Raw genomic sequence first — 16,697 nt, forward strand, 5'->3', positions numbered from 1 at the left:
TATTATTGTAAATGATCCATCAGTGAGTTTTTAAATCTTCATTGAAACATAGTTTAGAGAACAGTTCATAAACTTGTTTGATAACATTTCTGTATTAATGACAAGGAAACTTTTTCATTGTGTATAAAAGCAAATATATTTTGGATTGACATAAAGAGGATTTTTTTCATAAAGTGAAACCTATATATTTACAACTAACAATAGGTGAAAGTGATATAGGCTTATTATTAGGTGGAAGTGAAATTATATACTAATATACTAAGTTCCATAGCTATATTATTATGCACACAATGAAATGGCCTGTAATAGATTATTTTCTTTTTATACATGATGTCTTTAAAGGGTTAGTTCACCCAAAAATGAAAATTCTGTCATTAATTACTTACCCTAATGTCGTTCGACACCCGTAAGACCTCCGTTCATCTTCGGAACAGAAATTAAGATATTTTAGTTGAAATCTGATGGCTCTGAAAGGCGAGTGATGACGATTTCAAAACAAGGCATCATGAAGCTTCGAAGCGTTATGAATCAGTGAGTCGATTCAGCAGTTTGGATCGCCAAATTTCAGCAGTTTGGCGGTTTGACACGCGATCCGAATCATGATTCGACTCACTGATTCATAACGCTTCGAAGCTTCATGATGCCTTGTTTTGAAATCGTCATCACTATATAAGTCGTTATTTAGGGGTTTTTTTGCGCACAAAAACTATTCTCGCCGATTCATAAAGTTATTTTAGAACCACTGTAGTGAGATGGACTTTGTAACGACGTCTTTAGTTCCTTTTAAGGGTCTTGAGAGTGTACCGTGCATTGTGCCAATGGAGGCCTTTCAGAGCCATCAGATTTACACTAAAATATCTTCATTTCTGTTCCGAAGATGAACGGAGGTCTGACGGGTGTCAAACGACATGAGGGTAAGTAATTAATGACAGAATTTTCATTTTTGGGTGAACTAACCCTTTAAAGTAGAAATCAGTTTACTAAATAATGTAAACTTAACTGACTGCTTCATTTCCACGAAATAATACAAATGTTTTGTTATGTAAAAGCAAAAAATGTGATGAGAGCATGTAATGGGATTATTCGGTATTAATAAATAGTGAACTGGTATATTTTTCCTAATTTTGTTTTATGCTTTATTTCTATATTTGCTGGCAGTTATACTTTATAAAATGTTATTCAATCATAATGTAAGTCTGTATTTCAATTTTTTTTAAATAATTATTTCTCTCATTAGGCTTTATAATATATTAAATGGCACAAGTATCACATTACAGGTCTGCCATTTATCTAAAATTGTCTGTTATTAAAAAATCATTGGGCAATTTGAAATAATAATGGTAGGCTATTTTAAAAAAAACGCCCCCTCGTGGTAGGGTGACGTAAACCTGTCTAGACCAGAATTACAGGACTGTGTGACACTGACAACTTCTTAAGTACGCCTATATTATAAAGAAAAGAAAGAAAACTTTACTGTACATTACGTATAGGCCTACTGCCGAGCGTATATTTAAATCACATTGCTAAAAAACAGTCAACGGTTTGCTTCTGTGGCAAAATTTTATTTTCTTATTGGGGCGAAGCAAACTGTATGGGCTAGGCTGCTCTCTGACCAACTTGATCTCGTTACTTTGTTAGGGTTTCGGTTGAAGTTAGTTACCGTTGGTAGACTCACAGGCACACCTTCTACTTCTCTTATCTAAGAGGGCGTGTCCGAAACGAGTATAGTAAGCGTGGAATCACCTGAACTCATTACATCAGCAGCACACAGGTGTAAAAAATGGGGAAAGCAGTTGGACGCTGGGATTTTGAATGGGTCTATGATGAGCAACCGCACACCTGGAGAAGGAAAGAAATATTAGGTAAGTGTAAATCAAATGACAGGAATACACTAGGCTAGGTCAACAGAATTTGCTAAAACATGCTGTAGAAGTCATGATATTGGCTAGCCGACTGACTTGAGTTTAAATATCCACTTAACCATTTGGGAGTGTGTTAACTTTTGTTATCTGGTTGTATATCTTGTGTTGGCAAAGATCTAGCTCAAATGTTTAACGTTACCACTTTCTCATCATGAGTGAGTTCATATCACGGCATAACTCAAATAACTGAAATCATGAGCAATTCGGACAATTAAGATGATGATTTAATTCTAATGCATATCTTCCCGAATTAATTTTAAATCATAAAAATTATATAAAATATAGTACCCAAAATAAAAATATTACTGATAACTTCCCCGGAAGAGTGAGCGCGTGCCTGTGAGTGTGTGTGCTTGTATGTGTGAAGCGGGAGCGTAAATTGAACATTTTCCCTTTTTTTCTTCTTCTTCTTTGATATAAGAAGGCTACTCTGTCTTCGTGTGTTATGTGTGCAAAATATTAATTCACTTCATTCTTTCTCATTTGAGATCAAGCGCACGTTGCCACATCTTCGTTCAATGTAGTTAGGCTATACACCGGTGTAGACAGGTGAAACACAGGCTATTGATGTGTTTTTCTGGATCACATCTCCAGCCAATGGCTTCAGGGGATGGTAATTTGACTAAACTGATTCCAGGCATTATTGGCACAATAGCAATGGTTTTTTCTTGGTAACAACATTCTAGTCTTATGACCATAACAGTGGAGAGATGATATGTCACAAGCTCCCCTATAAAACACATCATGTATGAACAGTTTGGAGATTTCGCCACAAAAATGACACGCATAGGGAATTTAAACAGAACAGACTTCATTGAACTATAAGGACTTCATCTTTTCTGGAATTCTCCATCAATATCCTCCAAAAACATGTCTTGATCTTGATATTGTGAAGTCCCATGGGTAGTTTTACACCTCAAGCTCTTTAAATATTTATAGTGTATTCATCTATCATCTTCAGACTATTTCAGAAGGGATGATGGCTTGGATACTATTCACAAACGTGTATATGATATATTTTGTGTAACTGAAAATGCATATAAAATATTATATATAATTATTTATAATATTGTATACATTAAATATACAATTTACAGTGTACAATATATTTAAGTAACAGAAAAACTGTCAATGCAATCCTAATTTTTTAAATTTGGTTTTTAAAAGACCATATCATTATTTTTTTGCTAAGATATGACCTTATATTGTATTAGTATCTGACAGTGGAGATTGTGGTCCTTTTATTTACACACTTTATGGAATTTGGTTACTCATTACACACGGATGAGCTTGTCCGATGTTCAGAAAGACTGAATTCAGGTTGTATTACTTTAGGCGTAAATTACTTCCAGAAGCTGAAACACAAACGCATTGTTTAAAATAAACCTGTTTGTGCGTTCATGTCATTACGTGACAATGAGCCATGACAGGTGTGATGATCTTAAGAGTACAACGGAGACTCAAGGGGCAGGGAAAGGCGCAACCATGAATCTCCAACTGTGTACAAGAACACCAGTGCAAGCGACATGCCGGTGCTGTTGGCAGCCACAGCTGCTTGTCATGTGAGCGACATTTGTTTGACATGTAAAATGTAAAGGCAAAACCAAATCCACTGATAATTTGACACCTGGAACCCAGACTAAGAACATGTCCATGTTTGATGATGACTGAGGGGCCCATTTCATGATTATCACTTTGTGGCTGTATTGGCTCTAGATGAAAACACCAAAGAAAAGAAAAAAAGGATTGGTTACATGCATTATCAAACCAGTAGAAAACCTGGCAATATGAACAGTTTGCATACAGACATTATGCAAATTGCATGAAGAAAAAAAAGTGTTATGGCTGATTTGCATGCAAGTCAAGTCATTAAAAAGGCACACTGTCAGGGGAGAGTTTCCCATGTGGAGAGAATTACAGGCTGACTACCTATGCAAAATATTACCATAACATGTTTAATAGGTTACCACTAGCAACTGTAATGGTCATATTCATTTTTGCAAAGCGAAGTATAAATAACATCTTTTTATTTAAGATGTTTATTAATAACGTCAAATTCGGATGCAATTTTAATAAAATCTTAATGGCAAAATAATCAGCTTCAAAAGTAATGCCAGCATATTTATTTTGTGTTAATTCAATTAGAATAATTAATTTCAAGTATAATCTTTCTTTAATGGAAGTACAACACATCCTTGAACATGAATAAGATGAATAAAGAGCAATAATCCTATAATGAGCTAAAGCAACATTTTATACCCCTTTCCCCCCCACTATTGCTGTCAATATATAAACTATAATTGAAAAGGTTGTTGTGACTATTGTATTGGAATAAAAGCCACAAAATATGCTTAATTGCAGAAAAAAAGGTGTTTGGTTGTGACGTTCCTTAAAGTTACACAGATTTTCAGACTTTTGAACACATTTACCTCAAAATGATGGGACTCTACTCTATCTAATCTACTCACCATGTAGCTATCAGAGAGAGGGACACAGGAATATTTCCTGATTAAAAAATGTAGGGCTTTAGTTAAAAAAATCAGTCTCAGCCAATGGACTAAAACACACGCTGTAGTGACATGAAAATGCAGGACACATTATTTTCTTACAGTTTCATGATTTACGAAGAATTTTATTTTTATTTTTTTTGTGAAAAAAATCAAAAAGCTATTTTTTTAAAAACAACAATGGAATAAAATGCAAAAAATATGTTTTAGGGGTTAGGGTTCAGGACAGCCACCTCCCAATTAAAGTACCCCAAAAATTATAATTTTATATATATATTAAGCTTACTGATATTTTAAATATTTTGTGGTTGAACTAAAAAAATCTTGTATAATATGACTTTTATTGTATTTTATATGATGTTTGTATTTTTGTAATTTAATTTTTGCCATGAAAATAGCCTTAGATGCTGACATGGCATTAATTAAAACAATCTGTACTGTACTGTGGATGGTTGTGGGACAGCAGTTTGCACTAATTCTGTATGGCCCATATATTTATAGAATATTAGTTCTAATTTAATATTCTTGACATTGTTCTCTCTCTTCAGCAAAGTATCCAGAAATCAAGTCTTTGATGGGACACGACCCCCAGCTGAAGTGGGTTGTGTCAGGGATGGTCCTCACCCAGCTGCTGGCATGTTACATGGTCCACGAGCTCTCCTGGAAGTGGGTGTTGTTTTGGGCGTATGCGTTTGGTGGCTGCATCAACCACTCTCTGACCCTAGCCATCCATGACATTTCACACAACGTGGCCTTTGGGACTAAAAAGGCGCGCTGGAACCGCTTGTTTGCCATGTTCGCCAATCTCCCCATTGGCTTGCCTTACTCTGCATCCTTCAAGAAGTACCACATCGACCACCATCGTTATCTCGGAGGAGATGGCTTGGACGTGGATATTCCGACTGACCTCGAGGGCTGGTTCTTCTGCACCCCAGCCAGGAAGGTGCTCTGGCTCTTTCTCCAGCCTTTGTTCTACGCACTCCGCCCGTTGGTCGTGAACCCCAAGCCCGTGACCAGGTTGGAGATGCTGAATGCAGTCGTGCAGTTTGTGGTAGACATTATCATCTACTATTTTTGGGGACTCAAGCCCATAGTCTATCTTATTGCTGGCTCTATACTGTGCATGGGCCTGCATCCCATCTCTGGACATTTCATCGCGGAGCACTACATGTTTATGAAAGGTCATGAAACCTACTCTTATTACGGCCCTCTCAACTTAATAACCTTCAATGTGGGATACCATATGGAGCACCATGACTTCCCCAGCATTCCTGGCAGCAAATTACCTGAGGTACGAGTTTGGCTGAATTCCATTATTTTTAGGGATGCACAATATAAAAAATATAAGCTGATAATTATGGTAGATTTTTTTTTTTTTTTTAAATCACAACATTATAATGTACACTATGGAAATGAATATTAACTCAGTCAGTCATGAATATTCAGTGTTTTACAGATAAAGGTTAGGTGATGGCAAAGGTGATCTAAATATAAAAACAGAGGAAATGAGCATTAACAATTCAATTTCCAATACTGATGGATACAATGAAACTGAAAACATGGCAGTTTAGAGATGCTGCCTTGGTTTTTCTCCCTCATACGAGAGATTCTTTATGCATAAGTTCATAGATGTGGTCCACTATGACAATAAGCTGCCATTACCAGGAGACCAGATTTTTAATTAGTAAGTTTACTTTTCAGGCAAGAGCTCAAGTGGTAATGTAATGCTTTGTATTGATTTTGACATGTTACTGATTAAAAGGAAGAATGGGACATTTGGTGTCGTGAGACTAACTAGAACAAAAAATATTTGCTAAACTTTTTCTTTTTTTTTCAAGCCTCATCAATGTCCATAAGACAATTGAATTGCACTCATATCTTAGAAACCACACTTTAAGTGACAAACCCCAAGGCATGTCTGTAACACAATGAGGTCCATAAGCAATCGGTTTAATGTTTAAACCGTCAAGTATGATAGAGCTACAGAAAGGAAACCAGCGCTCCACCTACGCTTTACACTCCAGCTACATTAATCTTCATTCATATTTTTTTGCTTCACACAACGCATGTCATTCAAAGCATATAAATAGACATTTCGTAAGAAATATTTATGATTTATTCATGGATCTTTCTCATTTTACAGGTCAAGAGGATTGCAGCAGAGTACTATGACTCTCTCCCTCAACACACTTCCTGGATGCGAGTGCTCTGGGACTTTGTGTTTGATGACACCATTGGACCTTACGCCAGAATCAAGAGAAAATACAAACTTGGCAAAGAGGAATAAATTAGGTATTAGACTACTCATCTAACCAAACATACTACAAGGTATTTATAAAAAGTACTACACAAATCTGCAAATGCGACATAATTGCCAGGCTAGTAGTTGAAAAGGACCAAACCTTTTCACACACGAACCGGCAATCCTCTTCATTCTGTCACAGCATTTTATCACATATCATCTGAATAATATCCAAACTATAACTTCACATTCCTTGCACCTGGGACCATGTTACATGATTTATGCCCAGTTAACCTTCTCAAAATACCAAAGATGTGAAACTGTTTTAGATTTGATTTTGTTCTTCTGGTATACATCTACAAAACGAATGCAGTTGCTTGTGTGCATCATTGCCAATAGTCACTCAATTATATCCAACTACTGAGACGCCAGATGAGATGTACCTGAGTAAAGAAGTGCCGAGATGAAATGTGAGTTTAAGCAGATTTAAAATGCCTTTTCATCAGTGAGGCCTTTTTGAAAACCGAATATATATATATATGTTGTGTAACTATAAGAGTCTTTAAATATTTAGTTGAATGTGTTCTGTCGTTTGCACTGTGACAGTTTAACTTTGAACACCACTGTGATAAATATGTTGTGTAATCTATTTATCCAGCACACTGTATTTCAATAAATTACTCTTTCATGATGAACCTGGCTGATCGATTTTGCAAGGTGGTTGTTGAATATTCAATGAAAATGCAAGATTTTTTTTTAATTTATTTTTTTATAAAAGCACAAGACAAGACTTTTTAAAAGGGGGGAAAAGCTTTTAAAGTTCTTTTAATTCCAACAATCTCACACTCATCATGTGATTTAAATTTTTTGTGAAACATCAACTTTTAAAATCAGGATCAACCTAATTAAACCAGGATACAATGTACGATCAAACAATTCACCCAATTCTTTCAATAATTAATCTTACATTGTTGTTTATATATACATATACGTATATTTTTTCCATGTCCAATCATTGAGCTCATTGAAAGAGCGTCTATATTTAACCTCATACCTCCAAATTAATTTAAAACAAAGTTCTAGGGCCTCATTTATAAAATGTAGCGTAGAAACCATCCTACATTTGATCTAAGAGCATTTTCCAGATGTGAAATCTATAAATCACATATGATCTCGAAATTGTGAGCAGCTGAATGGTTTCAGATCTCCACCGTAAACGGCCCTTAATTAATGCCATTAACCTATAAGAGCACCAGTCAACCAAATCTTTTACTTGAGAATGGAGAGCAGCAAGAATTGCTTGGATTTCTAAATAATCTCTGCCACAAGGTAAAGTGCGTACGCTTGCTTAGAACATGATGTGGCGCTAAGCCTTTTTCCATGCCAAAGACCTTTGTTATAAATATGAATGCTAGCATGGAGTTTAGCGTACGCACACTCTAAGATTAAATCTGTGCATATGCACGTTTTAATAAATGAGGCCCCAGCATTGGCAAAAACATCAAAACAACCAAAATGTCTCAAACTGTTTTTCACTAGCACAAATGTGCAGTTTGTACTTATTAAACCCAATGATTAAGAGCAGTAATATAAAATATAAAAGGTTGACAGTAACTGTTGTGCAACTTTGTATCTCTCTCATTTAATATAATACAATTCTTAACAATAATAACAATGACCGATGAAACAATATAAACTTAGAAAACAAAAAAATATCTTCATTAATTTCCAACTGGTTGACTTTAAGACTTGAAAGAGCGAGAGCAGCAAGCTGCACAGTGGACTGTCTCAACGTTCATACTGGAGGAAATAGAAAATTCAGTGTGAAGGTCTACATTTCCATCTGCTTGTTCATTTGCTCACCCATACACACACATACACACTCACTCACTCCAATTCTTTTAGTTCCTCAGCTTTCCCTTGTCCTTCTTAGTAATTCCTTGTTTCTGCACAACATTTCTGCAACTGAATTTTCCGTACCATTGCAGACATGCTGCGAGAACGTTTTCAAGTGCGCGTTCCTGTACTTCCCCGAACCTTCAGTCGTTATCAGTCGTCGTCAATGACATTTCGTAAGACTATGTGGAGCCAATTCTCAGCAGTTCCCTTCTAATGGCTAAAAGAAAGAGAGAACATGTAAGTACACATTTGTTTTAAATGATCATGCATCTCACTGTCCCCTCAATACTTACCATCAATGATTTCTTCTTTTACTTTCTGCAATTCCCGCACAACCTCCTCCAAGATCTCCTTTTGTACACAACAGATTTGATCATAGTTAGCAGACCAGTCCGTCCTCTTTTTTTGCACAATAATAATGTATTTTGAATGATATCCTGAACTAACCTGTTTCATTCTGTCAAAGTCAAATGACTCTGCATCACTGGTGCTTCCAATTGGTTTTGCCCTGTAAAATGTTCATCATAAATATTCAAATACAATTTTATTTTTCAACAATGTACCTGCAAGTCATGTTTGCTGTACAAAAAAAAAAAAAATCTAGATGTATTAAATATTAACATGGCTTTCTGATGCAATCTCAGTTTTTATAAAGGGTTCGTTTTACGAGTTCAAAGAGGACATTTTCCGTGTGTTTGCACAAACACTCAATGCATGCTTACACAACATAAAACCTTCATTTTGCAGTTGTCAGAAAGCGAGCAGAACCGGCTTTGTTTGCATTTATGTCATTGCAAGCTCATGTTGCCCTGTGCTTTACTTCCTTAACATGACCATTTGTGTATTAACAACCGAGGCATTTACTCGTGTATGCAAACCCTAAGCTTGATAAACTCCGTCGTGGAGCAGTCCGTCGTGGAATGCCTCAACAAATGTCAATTTAAAAGGAACCGAATGTTGTACAATTACAAGAAACATTACAAGTCAGGAGACAAAGAAACCGCACATGGTTAAAATGAAATGTTTACTGCACCATAAACCTGTTAAAACATACCTTGACACAGCCGAAGACTTGTCGGCAGAGTTTGCCCGTTCCCATGGCTTCTTCACAGGATCTAAGAAGAACATTTAAATAATGGTTGATTCCTCACCAAACCTCAATACACCTCACAATTTACCATAAAAATGTTTAATTAAATGGATATATTTAACTTTTTTTAAATCGCTTACAAGTTCTTTGGCTCCATTTCTCAAAACTCGACACACAAAACGCACACAAGATGCAAAATGTCATTCATCTCTTGCAAAAGCAAACAAAAATTGGTTTTGTATAGTAACTCTCAAACCATTTAATGATTAGCCACATACACGCCCAACTACACACGGATGTGAAAAATGTAAATCATAACTCTCGTGTCTTTTGCTTGTTTAGTGTGCAGTGGAGTGTACAGGAGTTTGTCATACTTAAATGTACATGTATGTGCACAAATACACTGTATATCAGTTGTGCATACTTACTGTATAAACTTTAGTTATTGAACGGAACTGAATCAACACTGAACTGATTTTGTTACTATTGTTAAGCTGCTTTGAAACAATCTGTATTGTGTAAAGTGCTACAGAACTAAAGGTGACTTGGTTTGCATATTCAGTAAATATTTACAAAATAAACAGAAATGCAAGGGTCAAAAATGCATTTCTTTCTTTCTGAAAACATTGTGGGTGTAGGTAATTGGTAATTTATTGTGACATTTAATGGCAGTGTTTTCAAAATGAAACGAGCTTCTTTTAAAATGCATTTCATTACAGATTACAAAATACATGCTTTAAAAAGTAATTTGTAACGTATTTTGTTAGATTACACAAGTTTTGTAAATTAATCTAAATACGTTAGAATACTTTTGACATTAAAATTTAAAGTAATCACTCTAAAAAAATATTTTTTGGATGTAAAATTTGATTACTACCCATTTAATATGTAACTGTAATGAAATACAGTTACTCAAATTTTGTATTTTAAATACATAACTAAGTTACATGTATTTTGTCACTCCCAACCGCCTAAAGAGCTGTTAGTTTTGAGTGATGCGTCTAATGTAGAGAACTGTGTTTAGTATTTTGCAAAAAGTTTGTTTTACAAATGCAAACTGAGTGTAAAGCAGATAATGTGCTTGCTGTTTTGCAAACTTGGGGCCTGATTTACTAAACAGGGCAAATTAGCGTGAGAGTGCAATTCCAAAAAAGCAAGATGGAGTGGAAAGTTCTACGCGTGATCTACTGATGACGTGTAAATGAAAGAACACAGACGCAGCCGGATCATTTCCATAATGACCAACACAATCTCACACGCAATAGAAAAATAGAGTTGCGACACTCTTTGATCTTGCCGCCACGTGGTTCCTGCAGCTCTCAATAGTTCCAAACAACTCTGCGCTAAGCAGGACAGACCGCAGTTTCACTATATTTGCAGCAATTTCTGGTAAATATTAACACAATATGTCCATCGACTTCGACTAGGCATTACAGTAGCATTTTATTCTGTGGAGAGATAAAGAAGAGATAACGCTAATGTTTTTATTGAGTGATCTGGTTATTTTATATGGGTTCATGTGAGTGCATGATTTTACAGCGTTGTGTTGTAGCCTATCACAGGCATTTCTGTTGAAAATAATGACCAGTCATATATTTAATTTACAAGGAATGAGAATCCATATCAATTAAAACAAGTTTTATATAGTCTCAAAACGCTGAATTAATTTTTAGACGAACGAATCTTCCCATTATTTACAAATCCTCTCATCATAACAAACAAAGCACAGAGACGATTTAAATAAAGATTTATTGTGAAGTTTAGTCAGAAGTTTTAGTTTTTCATGAGACTTTGTGATTTTCCCTACAATTAGCCTATATATTTAACACTTCAGTACAAATAAAGTAACAAATATAGATATTTTAATGTTATAATAGTGATTTGATGATCTATAAAAATTCATTAAAAAAAAAAAGAGAAAAAAAGAAAAGAAAAAATGGCTGAGCCAATAAGTGTTCCTCTTCCGCCATCTACTGGTTAGTGATAATTTCTTTTATAATTTAAATGTTGTTAAAGCTACACTATGCAACTTTTCCGTCCACTAGAGGTCGCCTGTTCAAAACAAAGGCGTAGTTTGATGACGCCACGTTTGAGCGCAGAATGTTGGGACATGTGGTCTTCACCTCACAGCTGGTGGAAAAGAATCAGGATAGGACTCAGGCAGAAATCATGTTCATGGATGCGATTAGGGCTGCAGCTATCGATTCTTTTTGTAATCGATTAATCTAGCACTTAATCGATCGATTAATCGGATAAAAAAATTCTGTTTTTAAACAACCAAAACAAATAATGCATAACGAAAATGAAGAGGAAAAGCAATGTTATTTATTAATATGCACAACAGGTTTCATGCTGTAATCTAGCCCTGACATCAAAGTAAATATCTTTTATGTAGATTTCTACACCTACCATTAGGCTACTAACAAATAATATATAATTTCTGGGGTGAGCCTATTTGCTATGGTAACCTAGCAACCTGTGTGTGTGTGTGTGTGTGCGCGTGAGGCTTCATTGCAGTTTGGTACAGCAGAAATACATACATTAATTTTCAATAGAACGCTGCATTTGGCTTGCATCACTTGCATTGCGGTGCATTTTAGGTGAAGCATCCGTTCGAAAAATCGCGTCCCGGTGTATACAGTGAATGCTGAAATTATTGTTGCGTGGCTACATAAAAGTTTAAGCATATGTGATGCATTGCCACGATTGGTCTGACTGGCGTGAGAGAGAGGAGGATGCATGCGTGTGTGTGTGTGTGTGTGTGTGTGTGTGTGTGTGTGTGTGTGTGTGTTACTGATTTTCTACTATTAAAGTTGGAATTTTTCCAACAAATGCAAAAAGTGCATTTCTTTGTGATTTTAAAATACTTGAAGGAAACGGTTCACTTTCAGCAGTTATTGTCTATGCATGGGGCAGATTTATGTTTGTTGTACATCAGATACAGATACATTAACACAGTAGTAGACCTACATTACATTTATTTGGATGCATTAATGAGAGAGTGATTGTGTGTGTGAATTACTCATATCGTCTCTATTCATTATGAAGCTGTGGTTTGTACTTACTTCAAAGGTATGTATGCCTATAACGGTTGAGTTGAGTTTCTAAGCTACTTCAGTGACTTTACTTTAGTCACAGGACGGCGTTGACACTGCGTTTCTGCGCAGCTCTCCGCGCGCGATCTTCACGTGAAAAGAGGTCTGCCTTCAGGGCGCGCGCTCGTTGTCAGAGACGCGACACGGCTCAACTCTCCGTATCAAAGAAAAAAGCTGAGCACTGAACGGATAAGTTTCTTTCCCGTATTGTTGTTTTTGAATAGTGCACCATCGCTTCAATGTTCAAACTGGCAAGGCTTTAAAAGCATTTACTTGACAAACTTTATGAGGACAAAAGTGAAAGCGATATGGCTTCGGGTTTTGCGCGCGCTGTGTGTGTGTGGCAGCTATAAGAACGGTAATCAACTTACATAAACTGTGTAAAACATGCAGTTACCATAGTAATTCTGGTAACTGCGGTCCGTGTGAATCAGATCCCTGCGCGTATAGTGCGCGTCATAGGAATTTAACGAGGCTTCGAGGCAGAATTTTTGCCTCGAGGAATTTTTGTAATCGAGTTAATCGAGTAACTCGATGAATCGTTTCAGCCCTAGATGCGATTATTAACGTTACTGTAGGATGAAGCAGAGCAGGACCGAGTGTTGTGGAGCTGAGCAAGGCCGCAGGAGCGATTGATGAGTGGGACTGTTATTATGGCATAGTCGCCGACGGGACTTTTATTATGACACGGTCGCCGGTGCCACTTCTGCTTTTCCAGTCATGAGTATGAGGTAACACAACTCTGTTTATCATATGAGATATATCTGAGTGTGTTGAAAAGGAAGTTATGACGTTCGCTCGGCGGCTGCTATGACACTTGTTCACACTGCAGTGAGAGTAAAGCGTTTCTGCAAAATAAAACCGGAAAACGAGGGTAACGCAGATATGACGCAATCGACAGGCGACCGCCTCACATGCATAGCTCATACGTCCCGGTTCCTTGATTAAAATAGCAATTTCTCACGATTTACAAATAGTTGGAAACATTTGGGATATTCTAAGTACTCAACTGAACAAAATATATAACACTGGCCTAGTGGTTTTTTGGATATTTTACTGCAAAAATGTTACATAGTTCACCCTTAACGTCCGAATGTTATTTTATGATACTCACATAAGCATACACAACAGGTGAATATAAATTAAGGATTCTAGCATATTCAGAATTTAACCCAAGAAAGAAGTTTTAAATAGTGTTTAAAAAAACTGGGCAACCAATTTAATTCAACTCTTTTTATCCAGACGTTATTCATATTCATTATTCATAGGCGTTATACATTATTCCTTGAATGGGCTACTTCATAGAAACGCTTTCGACAGAAAGGTCTCAGAGAGACTAAAAACTGTTGAAATATGACAGATAGCATCTGGATATAGTAGCTGTTGCAAGTGCTGATCTAACGGCAGTTTGAGTCTAACAATCTATTATATAACAATAAACATTAACTATAACACGCTTCATAAAATACCACTTCTATTAATATTCCTGAGAGGTCAACTAATGCCATAAAATCTCAAAATATGCAGTAATTTCATCAATTTGCCAGCGAGTGTGCTTGAGATACACTGAAATGAATGGGGTTCAATGCTGGAACTAGTGGTTGTTTGGAACTATTGGTCGCTCCATGACACGCTTTACTTCCGCATTCCTCAGTTCCTATGGAAGTCTATGGGAGTGTCGTAACACAGTTTTTTAACGGCTCTGAATCTACCAAGAGCAGCGCAAATTAGCGTCTACTTTAAGACATTGTTTTTTCGGGCGGTAAACAATGGTGCAAATACCAGTAAACAGACTAGCGCAAACCTTAGTAAATCACCTTCAATGATTCATTTAAATACTCTCCTCCCATACATTTTTGCGTCTGAAAGGGAAACTCCTACAAATGCATAAGCAATAAGGCAGCTGCAAAAAAAGCTGGACGTACCGACGAATTGGGATCACTTCAGGGAGCCCCTATCAGCTTCGAGATATAGAGAACAGGCCAATGGGCCATTGGCGTGCGAGATTTGCATCTCGCGCTCCACCCCGCACCGCGGGTATAAACAGGAAGCGAGAGCGAATGCACGCTGTTTTTCACTGAGGAGCCGAACTTAGTGGCTCAACCTGCAGTGATGGTACAGCAACTGTGGCGACGGGACGTACGTCTCCGTTCCCTCCTTCAGGGAACGAGGGTTACCATACGTAACCGAGACGTTCCCATTCAGTCGGTCACGTTCGACGTACCCCTATGGGATCCCCTATGGAAAACGCCACAGTTACTACCACTTCCAGCGCCCAGCGATGAGCCCCTCAGACCCCGATCTGATGCGGGTGGGAAAGTTCACGGAGGGAGAGTCCAAGCTGCTGTTCCGCAAGACCCATTCAGCTGACTGTATTGGATAACGCTGGGAAAGCGTGCCTGTGAAGGCAGCTGCGGAAGCCACATCATGCCCAGAGGGAGTTAACATGTGGAGAATACACGTATGGGCTGGCCGTGGGCAGCACAACATATGGAAGTCCCAGGGGTGGCCCCGGCCAATTCGTGGAGGGGGACAACACGTACCTGGGACGGCAGAGGAGACTCTGCCGAGGGAAAGACACAGGCTCGCCATAGGGAGCCGTTCCGTGGAAGAATACACATATGGGACCCAGCCTAACACAAGTTCCACCAATGCATACGAGTGTTAGACCTGGCGTCGAACGCTCCGCCGCGTCCGACTGCCGCGGGTTGCGGAGGACTCAACAGGGTTCGCCGATCCGGGGAACTCGACTGGAGCAGAATAAGCGCACACATCCGTCTACCATAGGGGAGGGAATGGCGCAGCAAGCCGACACTAGAAAGGGCACTTCGGTGTTACTGACTATGGGAAGTGAGCACACAGGAAGAAACTGGCTCTACACGGAGGCTATAGAATCTAGCGAACGTGTTAGGTGTCGCCTAGCCCGCAGCTCTACAAATATCTGTCAGCGAGGCGCCACGAGCCAGCGCCCAGGAAGAGGCAACACCCCTAGTGGAGTGGGCTCTTAACCCGAGCGGGCAGGGCACGTCTTGGGACTGATAAGCCAAGACGATGGCATCCACTATCCAGTGGGCCATCCTCTGCTTGGAGACAGCCTTTCCCTTCTGCTGTCCTCCGTAACAGACGAAGAGCTGCTCTGAGGTCCTGAAGCTTTGCGTTCTATCCACGTAAGTCCGGATATTAACTATAACACGTGTGTTGTGGTGTTGTGGAGCTGAGCAAGGCCGCAGGAGCGATTGATGAGTGGGACTGTTATTATGGCATAGTCGCCGACGGGACTTTTATTATGACACGGTCGCCGGTGCCACTTCTGCTTTTCCAGTCATGAGTATGAGGTAACACAACTCTGTTTATCATATGAGATATATCTGAGTGTGTTGAAAAGGAAGTTATGACGTTCGCTCGGCGGCTGCTATGACACTTGTTCACACTGCAGTGAGAGTAAAGCGTTTCTGCAAAATAAAACCGGAAAACGAGGGTAACGCAGATATGACGCAATCGACAGGCGACCGCCTCACATGCATAGCTCATACGTCCCGGTTCCTTGATTAAAATAGCAATTTCTCACGATTTACAAATAGTTGGAAACATTTGGGATATTCTAAGTACTCAACTGAACAAAATATATAACACTGGCCTAGTGGTTTTTTGGATATTTTACTGCAAAAATGTTACATAGTTCACCCTTAACGTCCGAATGTTATTTTATGATACTCACATAAGCATACACAACAGGTGAATATAAATTAAGGATTCTAGCATATTCAGAATTTAACCCAAGAAAGAAGTTTTAAATAGTGTTTAAAAAAACTGGGCAACCAATTTAATTCAACTCTTTTTATCCAGACGTTATTCATATTCATTATTCATAGGCGTTATACATTATTCCTTGAATGGGCTACTTCATAGAAACGCTTTCGACAGAAAGGTCTCAGAGAGACT

The 16,697-nt window shown here is 38.0% G+C and overlaps 2 protein-coding genes across 11 annotated transcripts in view; one reads left to right on the forward strand and one right to left on the reverse strand.

The window, feature by feature from the left end:
- The first annotated feature begins 1,394 nt into the window (after positions 1 to 1,394).
- degs2 (delta(4)-desaturase, sphingolipid 2) lies at positions 1,395 to 7,364 on the forward strand. Its single transcript, XM_079833622.1, has 3 exons — positions 1,395 to 1,862; positions 4,978 to 5,720; positions 6,573 to 7,364. Exons 1-3 carry the CDS (start codon positions 1,781 to 1,783, stop codon positions 6,714 to 6,716), a joined length of 969 nt encoding a protein of 322 aa, XP_079689748.1. The 5' UTR covers positions 1,395 to 1,780; the 3' UTR covers positions 6,717 to 7,364.
- Positions 6,529 to 16,697, reverse strand: part of evla (Enah/Vasp-like a) — a 62,037-nt gene continuing 51,868 nt past the window's right edge. For 9 of the 10 annotated variants that reach the window (XM_079833620.1, XM_079833621.1, XM_079833615.1 and 6 more), the window contains 4 exons: positions 9,625 to 9,685; positions 9,018 to 9,078; positions 8,864 to 8,921; positions 6,529 to 8,787 (listed from right to left, as the gene is read on the reverse strand). In XM_079833620.1, coding sequence (XP_079689746.1) covers positions 8,750 to 8,787; positions 8,864 to 8,921; positions 9,018 to 9,078; positions 9,625 to 9,685 — 218 coding nt within the window. In that variant the 3' untranslated portion in view covers positions 6,529 to 8,749. The remainder of the gene's footprint in view (positions 8,788 to 8,863; positions 8,922 to 9,017; positions 9,079 to 9,624; positions 9,686 to 16,697) is intronic. The other variant, XR_013817801.1, reaches the window with a different exon arrangement.

This window comes from Gobio gobio (assembly GCF_949357685.1).
Source record: "Gobio gobio genome assembly, chromosome: 13".
In the NCBI taxonomy this organism is placed as follows: domain Eukaryota; kingdom Metazoa; phylum Chordata; class Actinopteri; order Cypriniformes; family Gobionidae; genus Gobio; species Gobio gobio.

What these genes read in the sequence shown, in the direction of transcription:
- degs2 (XM_079833622.1), top strand. Translation starts at nt 1,781, where the DNA reads ATGGGGAAAGCAGTTGGACGCTGGGATTTTGAATGGGTCTATGATGAG. An exon ending in GAGAAGGAAAGAAATATTAG is followed by an intron (nt 1,863 to 4,977) that starts GTAAGTGTAAAT and finishes CTCTCTCTTCAG; the next exon opens with CAAAGTATCCAGAAATCAAG. An exon ending in CTGGCAGCAAATTACCTGAG is followed by an intron (nt 5,721 to 6,572) that starts GTACGAGTTTGG and finishes CTCATTTTACAG; the next exon opens with GTCAAGAGGATTGCAGCAGA.